The 17126-nt window shown below is 34.7% G+C and overlaps 3 protein-coding genes and 1 long non-coding RNA gene across 5 annotated transcripts in view; 1 reads left to right on the top strand and 3 right to left on the bottom strand.

Moving 5' to 3' along the window:
* Positions 1–17126, bottom strand: part of LOC126774268 (uncharacterized) — a 96865-nt gene that overhangs the window by 16628 nt on the left and 63111 nt on the right. The gene's annotated exons all lie outside the window — the stretch shown is intronic.
* On the top strand, positions 1909–5066 carry LOC126774233 (methyltransferase-like protein 22). The gene is made up of 6 exons (XM_050495655.1): positions 1909–2048; positions 2114–2192; positions 2486–2596; positions 3325–3516; positions 4299–4466; positions 4736–5066. The coding sequence occupies exons 2-6, from the start codon at positions 2114–2116 to the stop codon at positions 5032–5034; spliced, it is 849 nt and encodes a 282-aa protein (XP_050351612.1). The 5' UTR covers positions 1909–2048; the 3' UTR covers positions 5035–5066.
* Positions 5363–7481, bottom strand: LOC126774223 (uncharacterized). 2 transcript variants are annotated; one of them, XM_050495644.1, is made up of 5 exons: positions 7347–7481; positions 7230–7274; positions 6664–7127; positions 6385–6550; positions 5363–5749 (listed from the first exon to the last, which is right to left on the bottom strand). In XM_050495644.1, exons 1-5 carry the CDS (start codon positions 7420–7422, stop codon positions 5511–5513), a joined length of 990 nt encoding a protein of 329 aa, XP_050351601.1. In that variant the 5' UTR covers positions 7423–7481; the 3' UTR covers positions 5363–5510. The 2 variants fall into 2 exon arrangements, with proteins under 2 accessions (XP_050351601.1, XP_050351602.1); XM_050495645.1 differs by lacking the exon at positions 7230–7274 and having other exon boundaries at positions 7347–7453.
* LOC126774178 (polycomb protein suz12-B) lies at positions 7904–16966 on the bottom strand. Its single transcript, XM_050495575.1, has 9 exons — positions 16789–16966; positions 16651–16697; positions 16284–16571; positions 15914–16121; positions 11519–11754; positions 10955–11174; positions 10627–10832; positions 10178–10449; positions 7904–9586 (listed from the first exon to the last, which is right to left on the bottom strand). The coding sequence occupies exons 1-9, from the start codon at positions 16886–16888 to the stop codon at positions 8887–8889; spliced, it is 2277 nt and encodes a 758-aa protein (XP_050351532.1). The 5' UTR covers positions 16889–16966; the 3' UTR covers positions 7904–8886.

Here is a 17126-nt window from a genome sequence, read left to right as displayed (position 1 = left end):
ATATAGGACGATAAGCAGTTACATCACCTACATCACCCCCTTTGTGGATTGGTATTAAATGAGCTTTTTTCCACATAGACGGGAATATGCCCGTCTCTAACGACTTATTATAAATTGTGGTTAAGGGCTTATACAATTTTTTTACAAATAAAGCATCTTACAAAATAAGTATCAAGTCAGGTTAATGTGTCCGGTATTGTCATTATTTATTTAACTATTTGTAAATTTCACTTTGTAGTATTATATGGCTTTGTAGGAACCATCTGATTAGGCGCTATCCACTCACACACTCAGAATATGATATTCTACCGCCAAACAATTATTGTAATATTAAGTATTATTATAATTCTGTGTATTGGTGTATTTCGATTTGAAGGTTGAGTGCGTAAATGTAGTTACACTTGCTTTTTAATATACGTTACATACACGTATGTTCCTGTAGTTACAGGCACATACGTTTACGTTTATAATTTTACTCATCTCATACTCCACGATAAAGCAATATAATGCAAAAGAACAGTTTCACAGTTCGGAAGTGCCTTGGTATTGAAATTATGTATAAATAAGGTAATAAGATTTTTGGGTCTTTTAGTTTTTTTTGCCGACAGTGAAAAGCTAAGCTTTTAGATATTATTGTATATATTTAGCAGAAATATCTTTTTTTCTGCTTGTACCTACGAACGCAAAATATTATAGTAATGAGTATAAAATAACACTAAAATATTGACTGCTGCAACTGGCAATTTGTTTGTTATTTTTTTATATGTTGCTTCTATATAGGGTTCCATCCTCCGTTTGCTCTCAAGAATGTTATTACAGATTTTAATAGCACTATCTGTATAAACGAAAGGACCCAACCTACCAGCTAAATCAAGGAAAAGATAAATGATCTGTCGTAAACTGATGATATGCGACGTGAAATTATTAAGTAATAAAATACAAAGTAACAAATCCGCGCCGATGCAAAAAAATAGAGATATTGGCAAGGAATCAAAGTATGATGTAGACTTAGTGCTTAGATACAGAACATCACAAATTTATTAAAAATGCTTCAAAAATTAATTTATATATAGAAGTATTTTAAATAATTATTCATTATCTATCTTTAATTTTATGATAATAATTCATTCATAAAAAATCTTTTAATTAAATACTTAGATTAATGGATTTTAATAGTGTCAAGCGGGCATAGATTGTTTCACTAATGTCTTACTAATATGGAGAACATTCTGTAGGAGTTGGCATCACTTTATAATTGACATTTGACATTGGCATTTGGCATACGAATTTGGTCACATTACCTGTCTGATGTCAATGGAGCTTAATCTAAATCAAATAAGATATTGATTAAATAAATTCTGTTATTCAACTATGGTGTATTTTGTAAATAAATAAAAATTTTGACAATTTTATTATGTTTCATTTTTATACATCGTGTATCAATACCATTCAACGTGACTGGCAAGTGGCAAAATACATTTTGCAGAAGTATTACAACTGGTGAAAGTCATAAATTAAATATTATCACTTGTCACGGTAAAACGAAAGTTAAAATACATAATATAAATAATATTCACTATTATTTATTATCAAGATTTTAAAATTATCTTCTATATAACGCTGTATTAACATTGTTATGTTGCTAACCAAATAATTATAATAAAAAGGTATTAACGATATTTTGAATTAAACGTATCAATTTTTCATCTTAATTACTTAGATTAGTTTTATATTTCCTATCAATTTTACAGCAAAAATCATATGTACTTTTATTACAATACCATTTATTTTAATATTCAAAATACAATTATAAAAATTTAAATTTAGTGAAATAAATGCAACATATCTAAAATGAATGTTACAACAATATGTCATGCCCAATCAATAACAAATTTAAATGGCCTTCATGTTAGCAGACTAAAGAATTTATTTTAGAAATTTAAAATTTGGAAACTATCCAATTTTTATTTTTGAGCACATCCGAAGTCTAGTTGTAAAATGGTTTTCATTGGGAACATTACTAAATTATAAAAGATTTCTATTAAAAGGTATTAATTATATTTAGATTGGATAGAATTAAAAAAATATATATATACAAATTATAATATTTCAGATGCCAGAATATACTGTCACATCAGAAATATATGAGGAGTTTGATTATAAGACTAATATAAAACCAAGTAAAAATGGACGTAAGTGATTTTTAAATGAATATGGTTATTTTAGTAATTTTGTCAGGAAAATATATCCTTAATTTTTTTTAATAAATACTCCTATTAATAAGATTATTAATAAGCATTCTAACTCCAAGAATTTTTAAATACTCATTATTTGTAAAAATACATCAATCAATTTAACAAATGTAATGTTTTTTAAATGTAAATAGTAAAAACTACCTATGCAAATTTTCAACCTTTATGAATTATATCTAAACAAACCATGTTTTTAAATCAATTATACACTCATTATCATTTCAAAATTTCAGATGTTATATCTGAGTTCCCATTTTTGTTGCCATGTGGAAGCAATCAAGTTCAATTTGACAAGGATGATGATTTGGATGTAGAAAGACCACAAAAAGAAGTTATCAAAATAGGTAAGTTTAAATTATTTTTATTGTTTGTCTTTTGATTAATTAATAATATTGTAATGTAGTAGACCAAAGAGAAAACTAAAAGACATAATTTTCGCATACATATAAGGCTGTTCCTTTTTTCTTAATATGCCATATATTAAGAAAAAAGAAACAACCTTAGATTATAAAGCTCTATTTCGTGGTATTTTTTAATTTTTTTCTAATTTAATTCTTTTTTATGTTCTATACATTATCTCTCCCTGACTGGTTTCGGCCCCAACAGTCAATCTCAGTGGAGAGAGGCCGATACGCACGTACATGTTCATTCTCTCTTTTCACTCTCATAATCTAATGGGACCGCAAATTTGACTAAACCGGAAAGAGGTCGGGCGCAGGACCAACGTCTTTACATGCTTGCCGAAGTTCAAGAGTGTTAACAGTACCAATTTCCTAACTCCTGGCTGCTCCTGAGTGTTTCCGGACAGATAACCTTTTTCATTAGCTAAACCCTGGGCTTGAACCTAGAACCACAGAATAAGTCGTCTTTTACGTAAGCAACTGGATAACAACCACTTCAGGCAGTTTTATATTAATGCATGTTTACAAACATTTCACAATGGCAGAAACAGATTGAAAATATAGCATACCTGTATGTATTCAAGTTTGTGGACAAGTTTGTTGTGACGTTCTGCCAGAATTTTTGAATTGTTAAGTACCAAAATTATTTTAACAGTTTTTATTATTATCAGAACATAGTTCAAAAACTAAGATATCACTAGTCGGTCTACAAGTGTGGAGAGGGGCATTCTTGCTGGGAGATTTACTTATACACTTAGGACAAACTGGTCAACTGACTGGCAAAACTTTGTTAGAACTTGGTGCTGGTACCGGTTTAACTAGCTTTGTAGCTGCTATGTTTGCGAAGAAAGTTGTTTGTACAGGTGAGTCAGTACAGAAGTAAAGTAACACACCGTAAATGTCACACAGCTAGGCATGGCGTAGAACTTTTACGAGGTATTTGCAAGTTTCCTCAAGAAGTTTTCATTTCTCTAAATGTTGCTTGCGCAGATTTCAAATGGCAATCATCGGTTTTCCACATATTAATTATATTAAAATAATATTATATACGTTTTGAAACCGCAATTGTGATATTTTATTTTGGGATAGGTAAACGCAATAGGATGCAACAAATAGATCATAACTAATGGTCGCGAGTACGCAAGCAATTTCTCATATAATTATTTCTTATATATTATCTTTCATGTCACGCTCAACGTTGAAGAAAATTATAGTAAGGAAACCTATATATAATACAAAAACTTTAACATACCTACATATGCACAACGTACATACTTAGGTCCCTTTTTACCACTGGGCACTCTGGGCACGTACCCAGGGCCCCGTCATCGACAAGGGCCTCCTAGTCCCCGCCAAAACACCAAACGACAACAGATACTCATTACCGAAAAAAATATTTCAATGTCACGGTAGCATTATTTTAATGCGCCGAAGGCCTCCAATAGGGTAAAGACGGCCCGGCACATCCAAGTACCAACACACTTTTCATGAAAGCGTAGAGACAGCAAACACAAATATAAACAAACTAACACAAAATATGAACGGGACAACCTCTCGTCTTAAAGCCATGTAAGAAATATTTAAAAATATATAGTTTATTTGAATATGTTGCCAACAAAATCTAAAAAAAAATCTTGTGTTCCAGATATCGATTTAGGAGGTATTTTGGATCTCATTAAATTGAATGCAAAATATAATTCAAAGCTGATAAAGTCACAGTTTAAAGTGATGCCGTTAGATTTTACAAAGTTACACTGGAACAGAGCTTTATTGGATGAAATAAAACAAACTGATATTGTAATAGCAGCGGATGGTAAGATTTTAGTTCGATTTTTTTTCAAAGTAATTAATTTTGACAAAAGAATTATTGCTAAAAATAAATGCATCAGAACTCAGACAATCCGTCAAAACTTAATGTTGCTGTGATTATTGTGCTTATTTAAATTACAATTATCAATTTTATATTAAACATAAATTATCGTCTCCAGGAGACGATTGTTTCGTTCTCATGAACATGTTCATTATACTCAACTTTATATTTATTTAATTAAATAATTAATATTAAAAAAATACCACTTCTAGTGATCTACGATGATGACCTGACTGCAGCTTTTATTTCGACCGTCCAGAAGATTCTTAATACTAACCCGCCAAAAGCCTTATACATGGTATTAGAGAAGCGTTATGTCTTTACAATAGAGCATATGGACTCCGTCGCGCCTTGCTACGAAACATTCCTCACACTGTTGGATAAAATTAAGACAGATACTCATTCCGACTGGATATTGGAACAGCTACCTCTCAACTTTCCTAAATATTTTACATACGATCGTGTTAAAGACCTCGTTTTGTGGAGAATCTCCTCGAAACACAATAGTTAATAATGCTGTGATAATATATAATTCTTAAACGTTACGAAGTTTTATTTCTTTATTTAGCGTTAGTTTTTTTTAACACGCTTTACCTTTGACAAGGAACACCAACAGTTTTTTTTATTACAGAAAAGTTAATTGCAACATTATTAAAAAATATAATATAAAAATATTCAGATTCAAAATGATAAATTATAATGATTGCCAAAAAATTATTAAAGGTAATTAAAAATTATTGTCGGTTACTTTAAAACGGTACGTGAAATTATAAGATTAAGGCGTGATTTTTTTAAGTAAATTATAATCTTAATAATACATTGAAATAAATAACTATTAACAAAACTATTTAATAATTTCGAAGTAAAAAATAAAATAAGTATATAACAATATCATCCAATAACTTACTAGTATTTTTTTCAACAATTATTTTAGTTATAACGCATTCATTCTCACCCTTATAAGATATTGAAAATTTCTTCTGAAAATTATTTTTGAGTGGGCCACAGTTCGTTATATTTTGTTAGAAAAGTTTTTCTTAGTTCTGAATTCCTAGCCTGTTGATCCTTTTCTTTGCTCAGAGTTTCAATGCTCTGTCCAACACATAGGTCTCCAGTGAAATGAATAATTACCACTTGAGTGTTGAATGAAACATTTTTATCTGGGATTTGTTTCGTATAACTAATCTGTGGTCCGAAATCCAATGCGAACGATAAAGATAAATCATCTGTTCGAACATAAAAAAATATAATAATATCCGTTGATACGTGCTCTTAACATGGCTAGTAGCCATAAATTAAAATAAAATAATATTTAATTGTCGAAACGTAATTTATAAGGTAAATTAACACGAAAATTCATTATCAATTAAACCAAACATACACGTGCCAGGAAAAATAGTACATAAGTAAATGACATGTCAAAAATGCGGCTGCCACCGCCACCGTTCGGACCCACCTATAAAACATTTGCTACTAACTATGCATGCAATTTGCCATTATTACAAAAACAAAATATTTGAACGTAAGACGTAAATACCCTTTCTATACTTTACATAATTATTGATTCTGGTATGATAGTAGTTGTTAGTTATCGCATACTTTCAGACGTTCTTTTAGCATTTAATTTCCTGCCTCTTTCCGCCCCATATAATATGTACACATGAGCTGAAGCTGGTGCTGGGCGCTGGTGGTAGATACGTGTCAAGAGTTGCATGTCATTGTGCAAGCTATTAGTATATCCAGAAATTACATTCTTAAATGTAAAAAAAAATAGCAGTTTGACCATCCACAAATGACCTACATATAATCAAGAACATAAGCAATTTCACTTTCCTTAAGCCACTGACACGGTTGAAATTACCTGCATTTTCTGAGTCCTGCAACAACGAATCTCCCGTACACTCTGGAACGCAGCGGCCGTCTTTGAGAATGCCACGCATTGTAGTCAGTTTACTTATTGCTTTCTCACTCATTTTGTTCATCTGTTCGCTTTTGTGCTTATCAATATTCCTGAGAAATTTTTTCATCTGAAAATAAAGTTTCAGACTAAAATATATTTAAAAGCTTTGTATTCATAGGTTGGGCATATTTTGAAACTTTATAATTTTAAGATATTATAATATATTTGAAAATATCTTACAGTTTTCGACATTTTTTTGGGTGGATCTTGGTAGGACATTTTAGGCTCACCAGGATTACTACCAGTTACATATAACGTATTTTTTGGTATATTAAAATCTGAATGCACAGAAGCTTGAGCTTCCACTGCTTCATTCGTCCGGCTTGGTGCAGTAGAAGATTTACTATTGGTGGGCATGTAGGCGGACTTCGTTGCATCTCGAGGCGGCGTTTTGTTTGGACCTTTCTTATGATGTCTCTTCCTACGCACAGGCGACTCATCATTCGAAAGACTTTCATCAGAGGTGGAGGGAAACACTTCGTTTAAGGTAAGTACTTCAACATTGCATTCGTCTATATTAGCTGGATTTTGTATTCCTGACACTTGACAGAGCTGATCGGTCGAGTGAATGCTAATAAATGATTTTTGACCACCACATAGATTCGATTCTTCCGAAGAACTAGATAGCTTTTTTGACACAGTCACTTTAAAGAAAAACATAACTCGATAAGTAAATTATATAAAAAATAAAAGATAATTGTAAGACACAGTATAATCTCTATCATCTGCCTAAACCTGGCACTTACCAGCGTAAGAACAGCTTTCAGTTCGATCACAACTTAATAATTCACCTAAAATTAGAAGATTTTATAAAACAAAATATCTTAACACAAGAAAAATAATTGTTGAAATTATATTTATACCTTCATTTTCTTTGATCTTTTGTGTATCTAATCTACTTTTATTCGTTAATTTGTGAGCATTCTTTGGATTTGACATATTTAAACAATAAATTTCAATTTGTGCTTGTCAAATGGCTTCCCATTTTTAGTTTTATTATCGGTGACAATTCTAATTTTAATAATGAATATCGTAATCAGTTGTTGGTGTCACCTTTTTAGTAAATGTACTTTTACTCTATGGTATGGTATATATCGGTATAAGATTATTAGCAAAAATAACACTCAATTTCACGTCTGGTTTGGCATTCTCGATTTTTTATTGACTTACATACCTATTTTTGTCCACAGCTATTAAAGTAATTTAAACTTGCGCAAAGTGCCGCTACTAGGGCACTGTTCATATCTACATATATGAACCGGGTGAAGTTTGCCACACGTATAACGAACTCATAATGGAGAAATCCACAACTTTTCTACAAGAGATGAGGTCGCTGTACCGCAGTAGGATATTCATGGGCTGTTATATAACTTTTATCCGTTTCTATTTATTATTGGTATAATTAAAACAAATATTTACTGAAAATAATCATTATATTTCATTTCATAAGTACAAATAATTACTGAAATTACTCAAATGTTACAAAAATAACAAAATAGTTTTCATATCATCAATCATTGCAATATGGAAATACATTAAATAGTTAATAACGTAAACACAAAACTAATACTATTGTAAAAAGTGCTGCTACTTGACAATCACATTACATTCACCCGAGACCATGATTGAGATAAATATAAGGCAATATTGAATTGCAGTCTTTAATGTTTCATGGAAGTGCTTCGAATCCAGTATTTGAACAATGGTTAACGACACGAGCCGCTTCATCAATAATTTACTATCTAAGACCCTTTTCAATCCATATTTTACTTCATTGAAAAGTACAGCTGTTTATTGCTATTCGGAGTTTTCCTAATGACAACGTTAATCAAAATTGGTACTATAGCAATAATTTCTCATTAATTTCGGAAAATTTGCAACACATTAAAGTTACCTTATTTTGTATATTATTACAATGAATTAGTTAAATGTATGTTCTTATAACACTGGGAGCGCAATATGTAGTCTTGTTTTCCATCAGTCTATTGATTAGAAGTTCATTACAATATTCTATATTATGTATCATGTAAGTGTCTAGTATTTGTTGTAAATAACAAAATAATACATAGCTTTCGAGAGAGGAGATCCAAGATCGGCAAAATAACACGTCATAATTTAAACTTACATATTGACATCCATTTAATGGACTGGTATCTAAAACTTATACTTAACGGCAGTACCGAAAAATAACTAATCAAACGACAATAACAGGTTCGTTTTAAACCTAAATTGATATGGCGCCAATGATAAAAAAAAAAATATTGAACTGCGAGACTATATAACGGTTGGTCTCTGAACAGAATAGGTGGCCGAAATTCCTGAAAATAACATCACTTTCAGGTTGTACTAAAAGCCTCGAATATGGAGACCAGTCCTTGATCCGATAAAAATACTGAACCATCGCTATACGGAGCTCTTTCTCTCCGATATCGACGACCGTTTGCGGCTCTGTATGCTACCGGATGACATTTTCCGTTTACTGTCGCCGTTGCTCGGTCCGGGACTAGCCGATTTGGTAAAATTAGAACTAGTGCTCGCCATTCTATTGGCGTTTTGAAGGTTTGACGTTTTTCGTCTGACCGACGGAGAAGCTTCGACGTTGTTCAACTTCACGGACGTGGTCGGTGGTTTTTGTTCTATGATCACAGGTTGTTGGTACTTCCCCACAGCGTTCCAATGTTCTCTCTGCGCTTTCAGGGACTCGCGCATCTTTTCTTTGGCCTCGGCATTATCCGCTAACATTTGGTTGAGCATTTGCACAGTTTGGTACAACGCGACCGGACTGAGTAGTCCGAAGTCGTGCAACGAGCACATGTGCAGAATAAAGTTTCTGTACAAATTCTTTTCGAGTAGTTCTTTCCCTTTCATTTGTAGGAACATTTGGCAAGCTAACGGTATCTGACAGTCCCCGACGTAGTTGTACTTCATGACGTGCAAGTTCCACATCTTCATTAACTCCTTTTCCCCCTCGTTAACGTCCGTAAACTCGTCAATCATCATCATGGTCTTCTGTTGAAGCCATAGCGGGTCTGTTTCACTTTCCGAATCGATGTCTAGTTCGTTCGGATAGACCGGAAGACAGGTGATTGTATGATGGTATAATCTGAAAAGCGAAAAGAATAGATAGGATGAGTGAAAGCTGTATTCGCGTGATAATAGATTACTTTTAGTAAGGTTTTTTATTATTATTAATTACTACGAGGTAGAAATGTAGAAAAATATATGCTACTTCTCATAATAGCAATATTAGTCCAGTCATTGGGGAGGTTCTGATTAACAAAAGTTCAAAGAGAATTGTTATTTGGTACTTTAGTAGAGTTTTGTGTCTTTATTAACATTTCGAGCGACTTTAAGAGGCCTCGACTATCTTCGAATGGACAACTACACAGTTTTTCGACAAAATAATCTCTTCAATATGAAACTTTTGTTTGGAAAATTTTTGTGTCGGATAAATAGCGCACGAGTTACGGAATTAAATTTTTTTTCCAATTAGCTCGACTTTTTCTCGAAATTTCAATTTACACACCAATTTATTCATCCGTACTACTACGGCAGCACGAGCGGCAGGCGCTCAAGATCGCAAACTCGAATTATTAATTAGGACACCAAACTGCACTTGTCTACCATATTAGAAGTATCATCGACCCTCTGCCGGGGCAGGGCCCGGGAAGTATAGTGATGTGCAAAGCGTCACCGGTTGTGGCCCGTGAGGTAGGGGCGCTGCGCGTCGGCCGCGTCGGCGTCGTCCAGCTCCAGGAACTCGGCCAGGCTGAGGCGCGTGGCGCGGCGGCGGGCCCGCGGGCGCCACACCAGCAGGTGCGTGAGGCAGGCGCGCCGCGTGGGGCCGGCGCGGGGCCCGCCCGCCGCGCGCCCGCCCGCCGCCACCAGGTCGTGCGGGCTGCCCGTGTACGAGCCGTCGTACAGCTCGTTGATGGACACGTCGATGCGCGCGCCGCCCGGGATCGGCTGCGACAAACGGCCACGCTTAGCAAATGTACGATCGAGCTCGGATTTCGTCTCCGCTGCCCGTTACTTTCTCTCCTTCTGATGTGTATGAGCGAAACTTGGCATGCAGGACATTTAATGCAGTATTAATACGTTTTAGATGGAGCTTTAGTAGGAAACCTAAAGTTAGTAACTTACGAAGTACGTGAAATTAAAACGCGAGTGACACAGTTTCAGATGTTTGAGCAATGAGTAGAGGGTGCCACAATCTAGTGAGCACCACGGACAGTGTAAGTCGTCACATGCCTCCGTCTGCTGTCTCGAGTTATTGTTGTATAGGAACTGATAGATGATCTGCTGACGTTTTGAGTCACCGTCGCTTGTTTCCGTTTTTAATTTTTCACCTGTAAATAGTAACGTTTTAAAACCTCCAGGTATTTTCCAAATCCACTTCAATGTTTAGACTTAATTTCAAAGTAACAAGTAAACATGACTGTCATTGATTAAATAGACAAGTAGTGCTTACCATTTTTGATTTCGCTTATAGAACATTTTTGTGACGAAAGTTTTTCTTTTGTAGAACATGGTTCTTTCTTTATACCATTAGCTTCTCCGGCTTGTTGATAGAGTTTTGGTCGGTTCACTAAACCATTAGTTGGCTCTTGACTCCAGCTGAGTTTTAGTTTTAAAAGTGGTCTCACTTTGAATATATTAAATGGGTTTGATTCCGAATGAACATCATTTTCCTGAACATTTCAAAATAAACTTAATACAATTACTACACAAAATACGACCTATTTTTTAAAAAAAAAAAAAAAAATATTGAATGAATCTAAATTTCATTCAATCATTTTTCAGAAATGATTTATACATGGATCAAACAATGGAAAGTGATCACTTTTGCCTACACTTAAAAAATACAAATAAGGTAACATTTCATTAAATAAAAAAAAATGATGTACATTAAATAAGAAAAATCAATATGAATATTAAATTATTAAAATTTTGGATACAATGTTTTTTATTAACTGGAATGGAATGAACTAACGGCATTAAAGTTACAACATAAACAAATATATTTTTTGCTTACATTAGGAATTGTTTCCCATTGAGCCATTAGGGCTTTGTGTGGAGACCTGGCGATGGTGGCACTCCTACCACCGGGTGTGACATCATGTAATACTAGATCATACTCCCCATTAGTTAGCAGACAGCGATTATGTTTGTCATAAACAATGAGTTCACTACCATAAAGCTTGCTCCATTTATTATCCATGCCTGATGAGTTCAGGTCTGTTGATGATTTAAGGCGTTTTGTCAGTGGTTCTGAAATTAAAAAATACTTTTATAATTGTGAGAACCTCGAGGGAGACTAGCCAATTGTGCAGGACATGTTATACTGCATTACTGTGTGTACAAACACAACTCTACATGTACTGACATCTGAATCATCTGATTTGACTGGATGATTCAGGCGTCAGACCAACGATTTTACGTACTATCCTAGACACAGGAATATTAATGAAACATATTCCAAAGCTTCGGTCCGTTACTATTGTACAATCAAAACATTCCGATTTTATATATTGGGCTGTCTTTTTTTTTCTCTTCACGCTTCGTTTAACTGAACCCGGGTTGTAAAAGGAGGGGACCACGTGAGCTGGTAAGGAATTCCATTTTTTGGAAGTGCGACAAAGAAAGAAGTTGCCAAATTTCTTTGTGCGCGATGGAATTGATGTCACAGTTAGGCGGTGACATCGAGAGCCAGCTCGCGTAGACTTGTGAAGGAAGGGAGAAGCAGGAATTAGAGAGAATAATTCCTCAGAGCACTCGTCGTGATACAAAATAATGCGGACCGCACGTCGCTGCAGCCGATCCAAGGCCTCCAGTAGGTACTTAGCAGAGCCATCCCTAAGGTGCGAGCAATATTCAACGTCAATATCTACTGGATATTGACGTTGAATAACAGACACAGTTGTTGTGTCGTGAAAAACCGTCGCACCTTGTTCAGAACTCCGAGTTTCCGTGAAACTGTTTTTATAATAACCCTTGGACGATAGTTGCAGCGAACTTCAATCCCCAGCATGGCGATTTTGCTTTGTATCACCAGCGGAGTGCCAGAGGGAGGGAAGAGGGGAAAATGGTAATTTTTCGCTGTGAGAGCGCATACCTGTGTTTTCTTGGCATTAAACAACAAGATTTTCAGAGCCCCATTTGACAAATATGAGACAATACGTTTGTCTTATATATAAAATAAGTCATAATATGTCTACATTGAGCTACAATAACTTTAAGTCGACACTTTTAAGACGGATTTCATTCTTTTTTATTTGATAGTCTTTTACACCGTAACAGCCTGTGAATGTCCTACTGCTGGGCTAAAGGCCTCCTCTCCTCTTTTTGAGGAGAAGGTTTGGAGCTTATTCCACCACGCTGCTCCAATGCGGGTTGGTGAAATACACATGTGGCAGAATTTCAGTGAAATTAGACACATGCAGGTTTCCTCACGATGTTTTCCTTCACCGTAAAGCACGAGATGAATTGAAATGCACATGAAAATTCAGTAGTGCTTGCCCGGGTTTGAACCCACGATCATCGGTTAAGATTCACATGTTCTTACCACTGGGCCATCTCGGCTCTTTTACACAAGAGCGTGTAACTTATTTATATAAAAAAAATAGCAACATAGTTCGGCAGTTCATGCGTGGTTTTATACGTATAAAACATTTTTTTCAATAAGAATCTTCAAGTTATCCATCACACTATTATTATGATCAGAATGTAAAACACTACCGCGTATGAGCGGGGCGACCGGGGTTATCAGTCTTGCAGGTCTTAGGAAGCCCCTAACAAGCAATCTAACGCCTGACCATATGGTAAACCATTCCATAGTCAATGTCAGTTATTTATTAAATATTTAGCCTACCATCTCCTTTTAATTTTTCTACTATTCGTTCTGTTCATTTATTCGCCCATTAACCTAGACGTCATACATCCATTTCAATTAGTCCATTAGTCAACTCCTCCACCTAATAATCTACTATGTGAAACATCGTAGCCTAATGAAATTTGACAAAATAGAAAAAATAATTTAATATTTTTTACTGATTGCACAAAAATAATAATATAAGTGCGAAAGCTCTACATGAGAAACATAAGTTGGTCAGCCGCGAAGTAACAAAACAGTAATAAATTAACGATTACTGACTAAATCGGGTATCTCAAACATGTATTTTCGCCTCTCTAATCTATAAGTTACCGCCCACTTCCTTAGCTTTGTTGTGTGACACTTGCCACCACGCGCCCATGACTAATGTCTGACCGACAACTGATAGCGCGCATTGTAACATATTTTATGTAGTTAATCTTTCACGCCAAAGGAAAAAAAGAATCCATTCCATATTGGCTAGTGGCTCGCTAGAACGGCAACACTGACAAAGTTCGCCTTGCGACTTGTCTAGAAACCGCAAACCTAAAAACCTACTATAATATGGAGTATGGACGTAAGCGTCACCAAAGGCACAATTATTCGTAAGGCGGATGGCTCGGCAACTGTTATGTATTTGCGTTGCAGTTTGCCTCGTAATGTGAACTGTTTACATATTCGTAAAAAAAATCGTGTTCTTAAATATGTTATTATATCAACATAAACAGTAAATAAAAGATACAAAACTTTTGAATGCACTTTATAGAGTCAACAGTGATTACTGTGTTTGACGGCTTTATCTTTAGAAGTTGTCTAGTGGGATTATTAATCAATGATGACAGAAAAAGAGAAATTTGGGTTTTAATAAATACTCACTAAACGATGTTTATGAAGCCAATATTATTATTTATATATGTCACAGACTTTTGTGTCAAAGGATTTGGGGTGACAAACCCCATAGAAAATTTACATAATTCTTGGAAATCTTTACTTGGCCGATTATCGTTACGCTCCTCGTTAAGACGGAAAGGGTACCGTTGGTTTTTTAGTGGGTAATCCGATGTTCGGGGCGCACTCGGCGCCTTGGACACCGGCGAGCCGCACATACCCCCCCACTGTTCCCGTGGGGGAAACGCGTAACGCGTTTTTCCAGCGTTAAAAAAAAGGGGGACCAAATCTACTAACAAATTGTCAATTTATCACAACCAAATTGAAACATAATCATTGCCATTTAATTGTTTTCCTTTTCTTCTAACACAACATTCTAACATAACCGAGATACAATTGGAAGTTGGAGCAGAATAGAATAGGAAACATTATTACAATATATTAGGTCCTTACATATGAAATTAGCGTTTTGTCGTACTGACCAATTTGTTCTGAAATATCTCCTCTTTGGTTAAGAATTCCAAATTCAAATTCATTCCAAGGTCAAAGTGGAAAATGAAGAATTAAAGTTATTGTGAAAGCGTATCCATCACAAAGCACTTCAGAGATAGCTGCAGGCTTCGGGGATAAGTGATAAAACTGTACTAATCCACTTGAAGCAAATCGGGAAGTAAAAAAACTTGAACAATGGGTACCTCATGAATTGAGTGAATCGAACTTGCAAACACGCGTTGACTGTTGTGTTACTTTGCTCAACCGACACAATAATGAAGGGATTTTAAATCGAATCATTACTTGTGATGAAAAGTGGATACTGTACGATAATCGGAAGCGCTCGTCGCGATGGCTGAACCCTGGAGACCCAGCCAAATCCTACCCTAAACGAAAATTGACTCAGAAAAAGTTACTTGTGAGTTTTTGGTGGACTAGCGCCGGTGTCGTTAACTACAGCTTTCTAAAATGTGGTCAAACGATTACGGCAGATATCTATTGTCAGAAACTGCAAACCATGAAGGAAGAACTAGGTGCTAAACAACCGAGATTGGTCAATCGCTCTAGGCCACTGCTGCTTCACGACAACGCAAGACCACACACTGCACAACAAACAACCACTAAGTTAGCTGAGCTACAATTGGAATGTTTGTGACATTCACCGTACTCCTCTGATCTTGCTCCAACAGATTACCATTTTTTCCGGAATTTGGTCAACTTCTTACAAGGAAAAAATTTCAACTTCGATGCGGCAGTCCAAACCGCCTTCAAAGAGTTTATTGATTCTCGCCCCCATGGTTTTTTTAGTAAAGGGATCAATGAACTACCTATGAGATGGCAAAAGTGCATAGATAACAACGGTGCATACTTTGTTTAATGAAATATATTTTACAAAAAAAAAATTTACTTTATATTCCTCCCATACAAAACGCCAATTTCATATGTAAGGACCTAATAGTAATCATTATAAATTAGTCGATATGGCTCCCTGTTTATTCCTTAAGTAATTAATGTATGTTGAGTTTAGTGTTTACTTGTTATCCCATTATTAATATTTTTGTTAACGCCTGTAATTGTTATGCTCGGTAATATTGTACAAATGGTTATAATATATTTTGTGAATGTCTATTCAATTATAATATATCGGTTAAAATTAAGTATAATTGAATTAATACTCACCATCATTTTCACCATTTGTTATTTCTGTAGAACTTGCTCCATTTGTGTTTGCTGATGCTTTAGTGACTGTGACCCTTAACATTAGCATATAAGACTTAACATTAGGACCCTGGGATGGACTGAAGGTGTCACTAGAAATGCTGACCGCTGAAGCCATAGCCGGGGGTTCTGAGGTTGAAGGGTTAAGAGGAACTGAACAACTGCCGACCTAAAATTTTTAAATATATGGTAGTGACACATAAAATAAGATAATCTTATATTTCTAATGTAAAATTAAAAATAAAATATGAATGTTAACGTAAAGATTATAATGTTTTCAAATTCACCAATATTAGCATAATGAATTTATTATTGTTTATGAAATACTCACTGAAACCTCCACAATGGCTGAAGAGCTTTCCTTCCTCTTTTTATGACATATCTTTAATAATAAAGTTTCTACTTTAACTTGGAAATCTCTAGGATCGTCCAAGCTTTTGTCGTAAAATCCCAAAAACGTTAAAGTCATGTAACCTCCTAAGCTATTGGGCTGTAGCTCAGTACTCTTTTTGACAGTAATCTTTTCCAGTAGAGAATCAACTTTAAAACCGATACGACTTTTATTACTTCTTGACATTCGACGCTTCATGTAGGACAACGTCCTGTTTAAAAAAATAGGCTGTAAATCAAAATAAAGCACTTTGAATAAACACTTCTTAAATCGTTTATTTACACAATCACAATTACTTTATACGAACCGATAACATATTTCTCGTCCGTAAAAATCTGTATATTTGTGTTGGTTCTGAAATCAGAAATTGATTTGAATAAATTGTTATAATTACAAATTATCCTTGTGAGAACGCGTCTTATCATCACTCACAATCACAACTTACTTTCGAAAGCTTGTAAGAATAACTCATGGTCGGCCTGTAAGTGATCGATTTTAGAGTTTTTGTTTGTTTCACTATCTTTTTCACGCTTCTTTGGGGGCATTTTAGGTTTCACCTAGCCAACTTAGTACTGAAACCGCCAAGTTCATCAGTTCGTTGACTTGACAGCGTCAGGTCAAACCATAGACGATAAATAACTTTAATTAAATTTACCCATTTCTTCACGAAATGTTATAAAAATGCTTTATCACATATTTAAAAATTAAGCATTCTTTAATTGTTTATACTTATGAATAATAAATGTAATATTATCAAAGTAATTTTACTATTCTTAGCACAAA

The sequence above is a fragment of the Nymphalis io genome, chromosome 16, assembly GCF_905147045.1.
Source record: "Nymphalis io chromosome 16, ilAglIoxx1.1, whole genome shotgun sequence".
Classification (NCBI taxonomy): domain Eukaryota; kingdom Metazoa; phylum Arthropoda; class Insecta; order Lepidoptera; family Nymphalidae; genus Nymphalis; species Nymphalis io.
The sequence above is the reverse complement of the archived record's forward strand: the minus strand, read 5'-3'. Positions and strand labels throughout refer to the sequence as shown.

Coding starts and splice junctions, on each gene's coding strand:
- LOC126774233 (XM_050495655.1), top strand. CDS start 2,114: ATGCCAGAATATACTGTCACATCAGAAATATATGAGGAGTTTGATTAT. Junction 2,193..2,485: donor AAAACCAAGTAAAAATGGAC/GTAAGTGATTTT, acceptor TCAAAATTTCAG/ATGTTATATCTGAGTTCCCA. Junction 2,597..3,324: donor AAAAGAAGTTATCAAAATAG/GTAAGTTTAAAT, acceptor TATTATTATCAG/AACATAGTTCAAAAACTAAG.
- LOC126774223 (XM_050495644.1), bottom strand. CDS start 7,422: ATGTCAAATCCAAAGAATGCTCACAAATTAACGAATAAAAGTAGATTA. Junction 7,128..7,229: donor TGAAAGCTGTTCTTACGCTG/GTAAGTGCCAGG, acceptor TTTTCTTTAAAG/TGACTGTGTCAAAAAAGCTA. Junction 5,750..6,384: donor GCAGGACTCAGAAAATGCAG/GTAATTTCAACC, acceptor ATGTTCGAACAG/ATGATTTATCTTTATCGTTC.
- LOC126774178 (XM_050495575.1), bottom strand. CDS start 16,888: ATGCCCCCAAAGAAGCGTGAAAAAGATAGTGAAACAAACAAAAACTCT. Junction 16,572..16,650: donor GGACGAGAAATATGTTATCG/GTTCGTATAAAG, acceptor TTTGATTTACAG/CCTATTTTTTTAAACAGGAC. Junction 11,175..11,518: donor AATGGGAAACAATTCCTAAT/GTAAGCAAAAAA, acceptor TGAAATGTTCAG/GAAAATGATGTTCATTCGGA.